Genomic DNA, 14,173 nt, shown 5'->3' with positions numbered 1-14,173 from the left:
CATGACACAGGTCTGGGTTCCCCTGCTATGTCTTAAGTTAACTTACAACCTACAACAACAACTACTAATTTGAATCTAACACCACCAAAGGGATCTCCAGACATCACAGACTAATACTGTGTGGAAGAGGCCCTTCAGCCCATCTGGTTTGCACTGACGCATGAACAAAATCTGACCTGCCGACTATGGCACTTGGCCCATAGTCTTGAATGTTATGACATGCCAAGTACTCATCCAGGTACTTTTTAAAGGATGTGAGGCAACTCGCCTCTAACGCCCTTCCAGGTAGGGCATTCCAGACCGTCACCTCCCTTGGGTAAAAATGTTTTTCCTCAAATCATCACTAAACCTCCTGCCCCTGACCTTGAACTTAAAAAAAAATGTAAATAAATTTAGAGTATCCAATTATATATATTTTTCCAATTAAGGGGCAATTTAACATAGCCAATCCACCTAACCTGCACATCTTTGGGTTGTGGGATGAAACCCACGTAGACATGGGGAGAATGTGGAAACTCCACACGGACAGCGACCCAGGGCCGGAATTTCGAACCCGGGTCCTCAGTGCCACAGTCCCAATGCTAACCACTGCACCGCATGCCGCCCTCCCTGACCTTGAACTTTTTTCCCTCGTAACTGACCCTTCAACTAAGGGGAACAGCTGCTCCCTATCCACCCTGCCCATGCACCTCATAATTTTGTACACCTCAATGAGGTCCCCTGTCAGTCTTCTCTGCTCCAACAAAAACAACCCAAGCCTATCCAACCTCTCTTCATAGCTTAAATGTTCCATCCCAGGCATCATCCTGGTGAATCACCTCTGCACCTCCTCCAGTGAAACCACATCTTTGCTATAATGTGGCGACCAGAATTGCACCTAGTACTCCAGCTGTGGCCTCACCAAAGATCTATACAACTCCAACATGACCTGCCTGCTTTTGTAATCTATCCCTCGATTGATAAAGGCAAGTGTCCCATATGCCTTTTTCACCACCCTATCAACCTGCTCTTCAACTTTCAGAGATCTATGGGCAAACACGCCAAGGTCTCTTTGTTCCTTGGAACTTCCCAGTGTGGTGCAATTCACTGAATACTTCCTTGTCAAATTACTCCTTCCAAAGTGTATCACCTCACTTTTCAGGGTTAAATTCCATCTGCCACCTTTCTGCCCATTTGACCATCCCATCTATATCTTCCTGAAACCTAAGACACTCAACCTCACTGTTAATCACCCGGCCAATCTTTGTGTCGTCCGCAAATTTAGTGATCCTACCCCCTCACATAGTCATCTATGGCGTTTATATAAACGACAGCAACAGTGACATTCAAGCAGGATAAACAGCTAATCATATCAAAGCATTCTCACATACAGCGACTAGGCAGAAAAATGCATTGATCATTCTTCAGTTTTTAATATATTTTGCAAAGAATGAAATAAATGATTGGGGGCATCTGCATTTGAAGCTGAAATATATGCAAAGAGTGTTGTTGTCCCTCTCCCATATCGGGATGCTGGGACACTGTTCCGATGGTAACCCAATGTCACCTTGCCCGAGTCGCCATTCGTAGTTTAGAGATCCTGGGGAATATATTTCTCGCTCCTCGGCAGATGTGGACCATCAGGCCGGCCAGTTATAGTCTTACAGAAATCTTTGGAACCTCACTGTCCTTGACAGAAATCTTTGGATCCTCAGTGTCTTCAGGTGATGTCCCAGAGGACTGGAGAGTAGCCAATGTTGTTCCTTTGTTTAAGAAGGGTAGCAAGGATAATCCAGGGAACTACAGTCCGATGAGCCTTATGTCAGTGGTAGAGAAATTACTGGAGAGAACCCTTCGAGACAGGATCTACTCCCATTTGGAAGCAAATGGATGTATTAGCAAGAGTCAGCACGGTTTTGTGAAGGGGAGATCGTGTCTCACTAACTTGATCGAGTTTTTCGAGACGGTCACAAAGATGATTGATGCAGGTAGGGCAGTGGATGTTGTCTATATGGACTTCAGTAAGACCTTTGACAAGGTCCCTCATGGCAGACTGGCACAAAAGGTGAAGTCACACGGGATCAGAGGTGAGCTGGCAAGGTGGATACAGAACTGGCTAGGTCATAGAAGGCAGAGAGTAGCAATGGAAGGGTGCTTTTCTGATTGAAGGGCTGTGACTAGTGGTGTTTCGCAGGGCTCAGTGCTGGGACCTTTGCTGGTCGTAGTATATATAAATGATTTGGAGGAAAATGTAACTAGTCTGTTTCGTAGGTTTGCGGACGACACAAAAGTTGGTGGAATTACGGCTAGTGATGAGGACTGTCAGAGGATACAGCAGGATTTAGATCGTTTGGAGACTTGGGCAGAGAGATGGCAGATGGAATTTAATCCGGACAAATGTGAGGTAATGTATTTTGGAAGGTCTAATACAGGTAGGGAATATACAGTGAATGGTAGAACCCTCAAGAGTATTGACAGTCAGAGAGATCTAGGTGTACAGGTCAACAGGTCACTGAAAGGGGTATCACAGGTGGAGAAGATAGTCAAGAAGGAATACGGCATGCTTACCTTCATTGGCTGGAGCATTGTGTATAAAAATTGCCAAGTCATATTGCAGCTGTATAGAACCTCAGTTAGGCCACACTTGGAGTATAGTGTTCAATTCTGGTCGCCACATTACCAGAAGGATGTGGAGGCTTTAGAGAAGGTGCAGAAGAGATTTACCAGGATGTTGCCTGGTATGGAGGGCATTAGCTATGAGGAGAGGTTGAATAAACTTAGTTTGTTCTCGCTGGAATGAAGGAGGTTGAGGGGTGACCTTATAGAGGTCTACAAAATTATGAGGGGCATAGACAGAGTGGATAGTCAGAGACTTTTTCCCAGGGTAGAGGGGTCAATTACTAGGGGGCATAGGTTTAAGGTGCGAGGGGCAAGGTTTAGAGGAGACGTACGAGGCAAGTCTTTTACACAGAGGGTAGTGGGTGCCTGGAACTCGCTGCTGGAGGAGGTGGTGGAAGCAGGGACGATTGTGACATTTAAAGGGCATCTTGACAAATACATGAATAGGATGGGAATAGAGGGGATATGGACCCCGGAAGTGAGGAAGATTTTAGTTTAGACGGGCAGCATGGTCGGCGCAGGCTTGGAGGGCCAAAAGGCCTGTTCCTGTGCTGTTCTTTGTTGTTCTTTTGTATATCATAAACAAACTTTGAAGACATTAACATTGTTTCTCGCTCCACAGATGCTGTCGGACCTGCTGAGTATTTTTAACAATTTCTGTTTTTATTTCCGACTTGTAGCATCTGGATTTTTCGTTTGTATTGTGAAAATATATTTTTTGTTTTAAAACAATAACCATAAAAAAGAGTATACAATACCCTGTTGGATTCCACTATCTGCCGCACTTCACCTTTGAAATCCATGAAACGATCATGATATATGCACATGCACCAAGGCTCCTCCAGATACCTGAAGAGAGAAGATATATAATTACTGACAGGGATACTTTCTAAATAGTAATGCATGTTATTGTCAATCATTGATAACTGACTTTGTCACCATAATTTCTTCTTCAAAAGTCTCCTGGAATAATCTGATCAATCAATTGTCCGAAGGCTTGTTCTGCCAGCATGAGCAATTGCTTTTAAAGAAGATTTATTCAGAGCAAAGATTTTAAGTAATTGCAAAAATATTTTTTATCAGTTTGAATACACATCATGAAAGCCTTGAATATGTCCAATATATAGAACCTACGTACAATTGGTTAGCATTTGAAAAGGTATTAATCTCACTTTGTGATCATTGTATAATGTTGACATTTCAAGTTATTGCTTAGTTTAAAATAATCATAATAAACTTTTTGGTTTTTTTTTTGGATTTAGATATTAGAGCACAATTAATCAAAGGTATAATTACATTTTACAAGCTAAAAGGTACAATACTGCTTATTTCATTAGCAAGTAGTCAGAGCATTAAACTAGAACACTATTTGAGGTTAATCAATCGGGAATATGAAATATCAGTGTAGTCTTCTGAAAATTATTTTAATCACTTTCAGAAATTGGAGACAAATTTCCCTAAATTCCTTCTTTCCATGAATTAGACTAGGGTTTAAAAAATACTACTCCTTTCACTTATTTCAAGAGATGACCTGACTGCTGGTGAATAGGAGAACTTGTGGTCCTGATGCTTAGTTGCACCATGACAGTTTAAGACAGGCCCAATGGGGCAGCTGGTTTTCCCTTCATGTCATATTTTAGTGTGTAGAAAGCAGGTAACCATGTATATATGTGAAAGGTATAATTTAAAATAGGGGGAATAGATTTAACTTACTAAAGTCAAATGATCAATTATTAGAACTGTGGAAACTGTGTGGAAATTAATTAATAAAAATAACATATTATAATCTTAAATATTTCCCAATCATTTTAACAGCGTAACCGACGGAGGGCTGGGAGCAACCTCTGTGTCTGTGCAAGATGTACAGTATGGCTCAGGAACTAACTCTGCAACACAGTAGGGGTGGCACAGTGGTTAGCACTGCTGCCTGCAGCGCTGATGACCCGGGTTCGATCCCGGTTCTGGGTCACTGTCCGTGTGGAGTTTGCACATTCTCCCTGTATCTAGGTGGGTCTCACCCCCACAACCCAAAGATGTGCAGGGTAGGTGGATTGGCCACGCTAAATTGCCTAAAAAGAAAACTCTGCAATACAGTGCAGTGCTAAGGGGTTCTGTTACAGAGTTGAAGGCAGAAGAAACAGCCAAAAGAGGCAGTTCCATCTCCTTGTCTTGCTGCTCACTCTCAAGGAAAAAGTTGTGAAGTGGCTGGAGTCCGGTGACTGCATCCTTCCTCTTGACCTTCAAAACACATCCTCCTCCACCAAGGCCTTTGTCAACTTTTATCCTTTAGTGGGGGATGCCCACTTCCTACCCACCGCAATACCAATAAGGATGTCCTCTTAAACAGGTGCCCTCTCCTCTCAATCTTCCGAGCTCTTTTGCACTGGCCTGAGAGGATTCTGCAAAGATATGCATTTTCTTTACTAAGGCAGTTGCCTAGAATGTCGTTGGCCTTGATGTCAGAGGCAAGTCAACAGCGCATGGGCAGGTAGTTCACCCCCTGCAGTTGTGAAGTTAACAACTGTGTTTGTACATAAGAAATGTTGGTGAAACATAACTGTTTGAAGATATTTAATTTTGAAGAATCATGGAATCACTACAGTGCAGAAGGAGGCCATTCGGCCCATCAAGTCCACACCGACCCACTGAAAGAGCACCCCACCTAGGCCCACTCCCCCACCCTATACTATTTTCGATTCTAATATATCGTAATTTGATCATTGCAAAATATTTTCCTACAATAAAGGTACACGTCAAAACATTACAATAGTTATTTATTCCAAAATAAAATTGAATTAATTTGACCAGTTTTAAAATTTTCAACAAAGAAAGTAATATTCAACTGTTCTCATTTGTTAAATCCAAGAGTAAAATTAGGTAGGATACCTGCAGAAAGCAGAGCCAGGGACCCGGGATTCAATTCTGGCCTTCAGTGGCTGTGTGTGTGGGGTTTGCACTTTCTCCCCTTGTCTGCGTGGGTTTCCTCCGGGTGCTCTGGTTCCCTCCCACGGTCCAAAGATGTGCAGGTTAGATGGATTGGCCGTACTAAGTTGCCCCTTATTGTCTAAAGATGTGCAGCTTTGGCGGGGTTACAGGGATAGGACAGGGAAGTACGCCAAGGAGGGTTGGTGCAGACCCGATGGGCCAATAATATTTAAATAAAGTGACTCTTATATAAGATGTGATCATTCTCATTCTTTGATCATGGTTGAATCATATAACACCACAAGACATAGGCGTAGAATTAGGCCACTCGGCCCATCGAGCCTGCTCCGCCATTCAATCATGGCTGATATTTTTCTCATCCCCTTTGTCCTGCTTTCTCCCAATAACCCCGATCCCCTTATTGAAATCAGCAGGAGTGCTTCCTATCTGAAACGTTAATCAACCTCTTAGTCTTTACTTGATGAGAAAACAATACAAGTACCTCCAATATGAGCACATGCATTTACTGTACAGTTTGTTCAGTATCAAACATTAGTCACTCATAAATTAGACTACTACCCAATGGAAGTTAAACTGTTTTCAGAGGTTGCCAATATAAACCAGGGGCACTGGTATGAAAACAAAAGCATTAATTTCTAAAATCCAACGGTTGAGTTACAAATGGTAAAATTTTCTTGCAGGGTATTGTTTACCAGACTCAAATTTCAAGCCCACTTGCGGCTTCCTTAATGTATTTATCGCTTCATTTTTCTCTCCTCTGTTAAGGTACTCCTTAAAATCTAAATTTCTGATTTGGCTTTGGGTCACCCAAGCACCAAGGGCTAAACTTCTGATTGGGTTGAGGAGGTGGGGCCCGGAGGTGGACTGGCTGGCAGTGTCGCATCCCTGCGTGGTCCTGCTTCCCAGCCATTCTGGTGGTATTGTATTGTGGCAAACCTCCTGAAAGTGGTGGGTCATCAATTAAGCCAGTTGAGAGCACATGGAAGGGCAGAAAATGATTTGGAAGGGGGGGATCATGGGGAACACACAAGGCCACAATTATATTTATAGGGTCGGTTAGCTCCGTTGGCTGGATGACTGGTTCATGATGCGGAGTTACACCAACAGCGCGGGTTTAATTCCCATACCAGCTGAGGTTATTCATGAAGGCACTGCCTTCTCAACCTTACCCCTCGTCTGAGGTGTGGTAACCCTCAAGTTGAATCACCACCAGTCAGCTCTCTCTCAAAAGGGGAAAGCAGCCTATGGTCCTCTGGGACTGTGGCGACATTTCATTTTATTTATTGCAGCAGGGAACCAGTTATAGAGTTGGGTGTATTTAATAGCAATGGAAAAAGTGGGAAGGATCAGATTGCTCTTCATGAGGTGGCACACTCTGGCAGAAAGTTCAAGCTGCAGCAAAGAACAAAGAAAAATTAAAGCACAGGAACAGGCCCTTCGGCCCTCCAAGCCTGCGCCGATCCAGATCCTCTATCTAAAACTGTCGCCTATTTTCTAAGGATCTGTATCCCTCTGCTCCCTGTCCATTCATGTATCTGTCTAGATACATCTTAAATGACGCTATCGTGCCCGCCTCTACCACCTCCGCCGGCAATGCGTTCCAGGCACCCACCACCCTCTGCGTAAAAAACTTTCCACGCATATCTCCCTTAAACTTTTCCCCTCTCACCTTGAACTCGTGACCCCTAGTAATTGAGTCCCCCACTCTGGGAAAAAGCTTCTTGCTATCCACCCTGTCTATACCGCTCATGATTTTGTAGACCTTAATGAGGTCCCCCCTCAACCTCCGTCTTTCTAATGAAAATAATCCTAATCTACTCAACCTCTCTTCATAGCTAGCACCCTCCATACCAGGCAATATCCTGGTGAACCTCCTCTGCACCTTCTCCAAAGCATCCACATCCTTTTGGTAATGTGGCGACCAGAAGGGCAGATCCCTAGGGCAGCACGGTAGCATGGTGGTTAGCATAAAAATGCTTCACAGCTCCAGGGTCCCAGGTTCGATTCCTGGCTGGGTCACTGTCTGTGCGGAGTCTGCACGTCCTCCTTGTGTGTGCGTGGGTTTCCTCCGGGTGCTCCGGTTTCCTCCCACAGTCCAAAGATGTGCGGGTTAGGTGGATTGGCCATGCTAAATTGCCCGTAGTGTCCTAAAAAGTAAGGTTAAAGGGGGGGTTGTTGGGTTACGGGTATAGGGTGGATACGTGGGTTTGAGTGGGGTGATCATTGCTCGGCACAACATCGAGGGCCGAAGGGCCTGTTCTGTGCTGTACTGTTCTATGTTCTAGAACTGTACGCAGTATTCCAAATGTGGCCGAACCAAAGTCTTATACAACTGTAACATGATCTGCCAACTCTTGTACTCAATACCCTTTCCATTGAAGGAAAGCATGCCGTATGCCTTCTTGACCACTCTATCAACCTGCGCAGCCACCTTCAGGGTACAATGGACCTGAACACCCAGATCTCTCTGTGCATCAATTTTCCCCAGGGCTTTTTCATTTACCATATAGTTCGCTCTTGAATTGGATCTTCCAAAATGCATCACCTCACATTTGCCCGGATTGAACTCCATCTGCCATTTCTCTGCCCAACTCTCCAATCTATCTATATTCTGCTGTATTCTATGACAGTCCCCTTCACTATCTGCTACTCCACCAATCTTAGTGTCATCTGCAAACTTGCTAATCAGACCACCTATACCTTCCTCCAGATCATTTATGTATATCACAAACAACAGTGGTCCCAGCACGGATCCCTGTGGAACACCACTGGTCACAGTTCTCCATTTTGAGAAACTCCCTTCCACTACTACTCTCTGTCTCCTGTTGCCCAGCCAGTTCTTTATCCATCTAGCTAGTACACCCTGGACCCTATGAGACTTCATTTTCTCAATCAGCCTACCATGGGGAACCTTATCAAATGCCTTACTGAAGTCCATGTATATTACATCTTTTTCCAAATGGGAATAGATCCTATCCCTCAGTATCTTCTCCAGCAGCTTTCCTACCACTGACGTCAGGCTCACCAGTCTATAATTACCTGGATTATCCAAGGTATATCCAGTCCAAAGATGTGCGGGTTAGGTGGATTGGCCATGCTAAATTGCCCGTAGTGTCCTAATAAATGTAAGGTTAAGGGGGGCGTTGGTGGGTTACGGGTATAGGGTGGATACGTGGGTTTGAGTAGGGTGATCATGGCTCGGCACAACATTGAGGGCCGAAGGGCCTGTTCTGTGCTGTACTGTTCTATGTTCTATGTTCTATCCCTGCTACCCTTCTTAAACAAGGGGACAAGTCCATTTTTGGGGAGTGAACCTCTAGGGTAAAAGAGGCATAGCTAGGGGTCCAGACAGTCGTTAAAATGCAAATCATAGCAAAGATGCCATCCCTGTACATTGGGCAGAGTTACTCCAGTTGGAGATGATCAGCTGGCATTGCAACAGGAAATTGAGCCCATTGGTCTTGAGGCATGCAGAGGTCAGATCCTGGATTTTGCAGAGTGTCAGTGCTGTAGCCATGCTGGCCACGCAAAATGGACACTGAGCCAAAGTAAAATGGAAGACAGAAGGAAAAGCCTGTTTAGTGAGAGCAGACAGTCTGCTCTCAACTAATTAGCATTTTGCAAGCAGCAAACCAGTTTCTGGCCAGGTGCAAGATCTCCAAGCCAAAGGTGTTAATGGCAAAGCGCTTAGCATTCTGATGAGGCAGCCCAGATCCAGGCACGAACAATGGCAACATTTCCATCTCAATGTAACACTTAATTGGTTGCGCAGACAGGATGGCACCAAAGTAACGAATATCGAAACCACCCCCCAACACCGAGGAAGGCCCTCGCATTGGAGGATTTCGAAGGTAACCGTTTGGAAACGCTCCAATCGGTACCGAAAGGTAGAGCCCGCCCAGAAGGGGGCAAGGACATTAGAGAGGGGTATAAAGGCAAATTCCCCACATAGCCCGGTCTGTTAAACCCGTGCTCCGGCCCTGATAGACATCTTGCATCCTGACTCCAGCCGTTGAGCACCAGCCGCCGAAACCGTAAGTTCAACGCTCGCTACGCGATCCAAGCCCACTAGACCCCCAGTACCAGAACGCTTGCTGAAGGCTGCAGTACAAGACCAGGACGAAGGCCTCGTTCTCTGACCTTGCCTGTTCCTGTTAGATAAGTATTCTGATCACTTAAGTTTAGTTATAGCTTAGTCTCTTAGTGTGTGCATGAGTATTTATTATAACTGTATAATAAATATTGATCGTTTGAACCTTACTAATCGGTGTATCGTCTTTATTACTTTGAACTTGACCTTGGAATACTTGTGACGGTGTCTATACGGCACCTGGCGACTCCAGAGCTGAATAAATACATAGAACAGAGCCTAGTAGTGTTAAGCACACGTCGAATACGGAGACGTGTCTAGTCTTGTCTAGCTCATCTGAGCAGTTCCCAGACCCAGTATGAGAAAGCCTATCAGGACGTGCAACGTGCCGTTCTGATAAGACAGGAATCGGAGAAGCAGGTGGAGGCATTGCAGAGGCAATGCTCTGATCTCAAAGCAGCTTTGAGAGCACTCCATGCTGCAACGACCGAACAAAGACAAAGCACAGTTGACCACGCGAAATGCAGGAAACAGATTGCGGAATTGCAATCTCTGCTTTCGGTGCAGAATGGCTTCCAAAGCACCTTTGGAGCACAGTTAGATGGGGAAAATGCCCCAGATTGGCAGGAATTAAGTGAGACAGCGCAGCGTTATGTTCAGGGAACATGTGCGCCAGCAGCTCAGCAGAAACGACAGGCACCCCAACCCCCCACAGCTCAGACCATAACCGCACCCATGAATCCCGTAACCATGCAGAGAAAAGCCGAATCAGAAGGCGCCCCAGACATAACCTACACCACCCCTTTAACAGTAACCCAGCTAAGGGACGCGTGTGAAAAGATCACTCCGTTCCTCCCCACCGCAGACCCCCACCAATTTTTCGCAAAAGTAAAACAGCAGGCTACCATGTACGGCCTGGATGAGAGAGAGCAGGTTAAGCTCACAGTTCTGAGTTTAGACCAAAGTGTAGTAGCAGCCCTCCCCGACCCACAGAACGTGGCAGGAGGCAGCCTAGAGGAGATGCACACCGCCATTTTAGATGCTATAGGGTACAATAGAGGTGACCCAGTAGAAGGATTAAACAAATGCAGGCAGAAAAGATCCGAACACCCCACAGCATTCGCAGGAAGGCTGTGGATTCATTTCAGCGCAGTTTTTGGACAATTAGATAGAGCGCATTTAACCCGCGAAAACATGGTTAAGTGGACGCGCACAATAATCTCCCACGCAACAGAAGCAGGACAGAGCGCTTGCAACAGCTATGACCCCTCAGAAGAGGCCCATAACGAGAAATGGGTCCTGAAAAGATTGTCCCGCGCTTGGGAGCAATCGCTTCAGGGAAAAGGCAAAGTTAGATCCCCAGAAGAGGCTCAGGCTGCTGCAGATATTCAAGCAGTCAGAGAGCACCAGAAGCCCGCATGGGTAAATGAAGGCAAGAGCAGCCCTCAGCAGAAAGGACAGGAATGCTATAACTGTGGACAGTTAGGGCATTGGGCTAAAGAGTGCAATGCACCCCAGCGATCTCAGAGAGGCCAGCAGACAGGCACTCTGAACCGCAATAAGTCAAAACCGATCCATAATGTTACAGTACAGTCAGGACCCACCAATGTGGACGAGACGGACTGACGGTGTCCGGGCTCCCCCACTTGGGTCTGTGACACACTATGGGATCCATCAGGGAGGCCCGTAGTCACAGCGAAAGTCAAAGGGAAGCCCATAGAGTTACTGTGGGACACAGGAGGATCCCGCGCCACCATTAACTCTACGATCACGGCACACGCAGACACGTGGCCGACCACATCCACCATTACACTTAGCGGGTTCACCGGACACTCGCAGCAGGGACACATTACAGCACCCATAGCAATTCAGCTAGGGAACATTAGCACAAGGCACCCCTTAGTTCTAGTAAACCTTCCCAGGACAGCAGAACACATCCTAGGGATTGACTTTATGAACGCACACAGCTTATCGTTCGACCCAGTAAACCAGTGTGTCTGGCGAATGGCAAGAGCAGACAGAGCACCAGCCACCCTCACAGTAGGAGACTACGCTAATCGGATTAGCGCAGTGGGAGAGTACTCATTCGACCTGACTACACTCCACACAGACAAACAAATTAAAGCATTACTGAACAAACACAGGACAGCATTTGCAAGTCACCGTCATGACTGTGGCAGAATGACTGGACAAGTTCATGTTACCGGACAGGACCCCCGACCGCAAAAGCAATACAGATTTCCCCTTGAAGCAGAGGTGGAAATAGAAAAAGTTATAGGTAGCTTGTTGGACCAAGGTGTACTTAGAACGGTAGCCTCCACCAACAATGCCCCTATTTGGCCAGTGAGGAAGCCCGATGGATCATGGCGTCTGACCATCGATTATCGGGAACTCAATAAAGTAACCCCCGCAGTAGCCCCAACGGTAGCTACTAGTCCCGAGACCATGCTCAAGCAGGGTCTCAACGCCAAGTACTTCACGGTATTGGATATCAGTAACGGATTCTGGTCCATACCATTGGCAAAAGCGTGCCAATACAAATTTGCATTCACTTTTAAAACTCAGCAGTATACGTGGACATGCCTCCCACAAGGATTCCACAATTCACCCTCCATTTTCCACCGACAGCTGGCAAGTGGATTAGAAAAATTTTCCCGACCCGAATGTCTGGTACAGTATGTAGACGACCTACTACTGCAGACAGACACAAAGGCAGAGCACATTTCGCTTCTGGCCGAACTCCTGGAATTGTTGACTTCAATTGGATGTAAAGTTAACCCCAGAAAGGCCCAGATATTGGAAAGTAAAGTGATGTATTTGGGAACAGTCATCACGCACGGCAAACGCGAGATCGAATTCAAAAGAATTGATTCGATTGTCAAATTGCCCCTTCCCCAGAATGTTTCAGCCCTCCGGTCGTTTTTAGGACTGGTTGGTTATTGTCGGAACCACATAGACGGATTCGCGACAAAAGCCGCCCCACTTTCAGACCTCCTTAAGAAAGGAGCCCCCTGGGAATGGCTTCCGCAGCATACAGGCGCTGTGGAAGAGTTAAAACGAGCCCTTAGTGCAGCACCCGCGCTGCTAGTCCCAGACCAACTTTCCCCGTACGCAATCGAGGTAGCTAGCACAGATCTGACCCTCTCGGCCGTGTTGCTTCAGGAACGGCACGAGCAGCTAAGACCAGTGGCTTATGCCTCCCGACTGTTAGACCCAGTAGAACAAGGATTCTCTGCCTGTGAGAGGCACCTCCTTGCTGTCTTCTGGGCAGTACAGTACTTTTCATACATAACCGGACTAAACCCCATCACCATTCTAACCGAACATACACCCACACAGCTACTACTAGACGGTCGACTGAAGGACGGTTCAGTTAATCAGATCAGGGCAGCTAGGTGGACCCTACTTTTACAAGGACGGGACATTACTGTAAAACGGACACGCACACACACATATTTAGCAGACAACCTCCAATACCCCGGACAGCCCCATGACTGTGAAATTGTAGCTCCCCTGCATAACACAGGCCCCTTCATAGCAAAAACACCCCCCAGGAAGCTAGGAAACCCAGCACAAGGCACCCCACACACAGACACGTGTGGACCCCTCAAGATATACGTGGACGGTTCATCCACAGTTTTAAATGGTGAGCGTATCACTGGATGCGGCATCTACGTCGAGGACGCGCAGGGGCGCACTCTCGAGGAAATAGCACTGAAGTTACCTGGTCACTTAGGCGCGCAGGCAGCAGAGCTAGCAGCCATAGCATATATAGTGGACCACCCCGATTCTTTCCCCAGCCCAGCAGACATATATTCGGACAGTTTATATGCCTGCAACAGTCTAACAGATTTTCTGCCCCTGTGGAGGACACGAGGTTTTGTACCCGCAGACGGAAAACCCCTTCCATCAGCCCCTCTACTCCAGCATATTCTAGACAAAGCGAAGGACAGGACCTTCGGAATAATAAAAGTTCGCAGCCACCATAGGTCATCACCCCCTGGGAATGTAAAAGCCGACGCATTGGCTAAGGCAGGTTCCAGGAGAGGACACTTATGGACCCCCCCAGCTAGCGCACCAGCTAGCGCCCCTGTGAGCGCAGTACAAGTCTCACAAACAGAGGTTAAAGATCTCGTAGCAGCACAGAAACAGGATGGAGACCTCAGGGAGGTTTTCAAGGGAAACTTTGTGCCTGCGTACGAGCACTTTAAACACGCACTGACCACACATGAGGGTGTGATCATTAAGGATCAACTTTATGTGGTCCCACAGCAGGATAGAAATGCAATGATTGCTTTATTTCACGATAACCACGGACACCAAGGAATTGATTCAACCACGAGGCACCTCAGGCAACTCTGTTGGTGGCCTAATCTCAGGACAGATGTAACACACTATATAGAGAATTGCCTGATTTGTGCTCAGAATAACCCGGAGCGGTATTCTAAGAAAGCACAACTTCGGCATACTCGCCCAGTTAACGGCCCTTGGACAAACCTCCAGATCGATTTTATAGGTCCATTGCCCCCTTGTCGGAAT

The 14,173-nt window shown here is 46.4% G+C and overlaps 1 protein-coding gene across 3 annotated transcripts in view; it reads right to left on the bottom strand.

Moving 5' to 3' along the window:
* The window catches only part of cfap61 (cilia and flagella associated protein 61), a 490,576-nt gene that overhangs the window by 15,974 nt on the left and 460,429 nt on the right, over positions 1 to 14,173 (bottom strand). For all 3 annotated transcript variants that reach the window (XM_038805956.1, XM_038805965.1, XM_038805971.1), the window contains exon 25: positions 3,357 to 3,447. In XM_038805956.1, the coding sequence (XP_038661884.1) occupies positions 3,357 to 3,447 (91 nt within the window). The remainder of the gene's footprint in view (positions 1 to 3,356; positions 3,448 to 14,173) is intronic.

The sequence above is a fragment of the Scyliorhinus canicula genome, chromosome 1 (genome assembly GCF_902713615.1).
Source record: "Scyliorhinus canicula chromosome 1, sScyCan1.1, whole genome shotgun sequence".
NCBI lineage: Eukaryota > Metazoa > Chordata > Chondrichthyes > Carcharhiniformes > Scyliorhinidae > Scyliorhinus > Scyliorhinus canicula.
The sequence above is the reverse complement of the archived record's forward strand: the minus strand, read 5'-3'. Positions and strand labels throughout refer to the sequence as shown.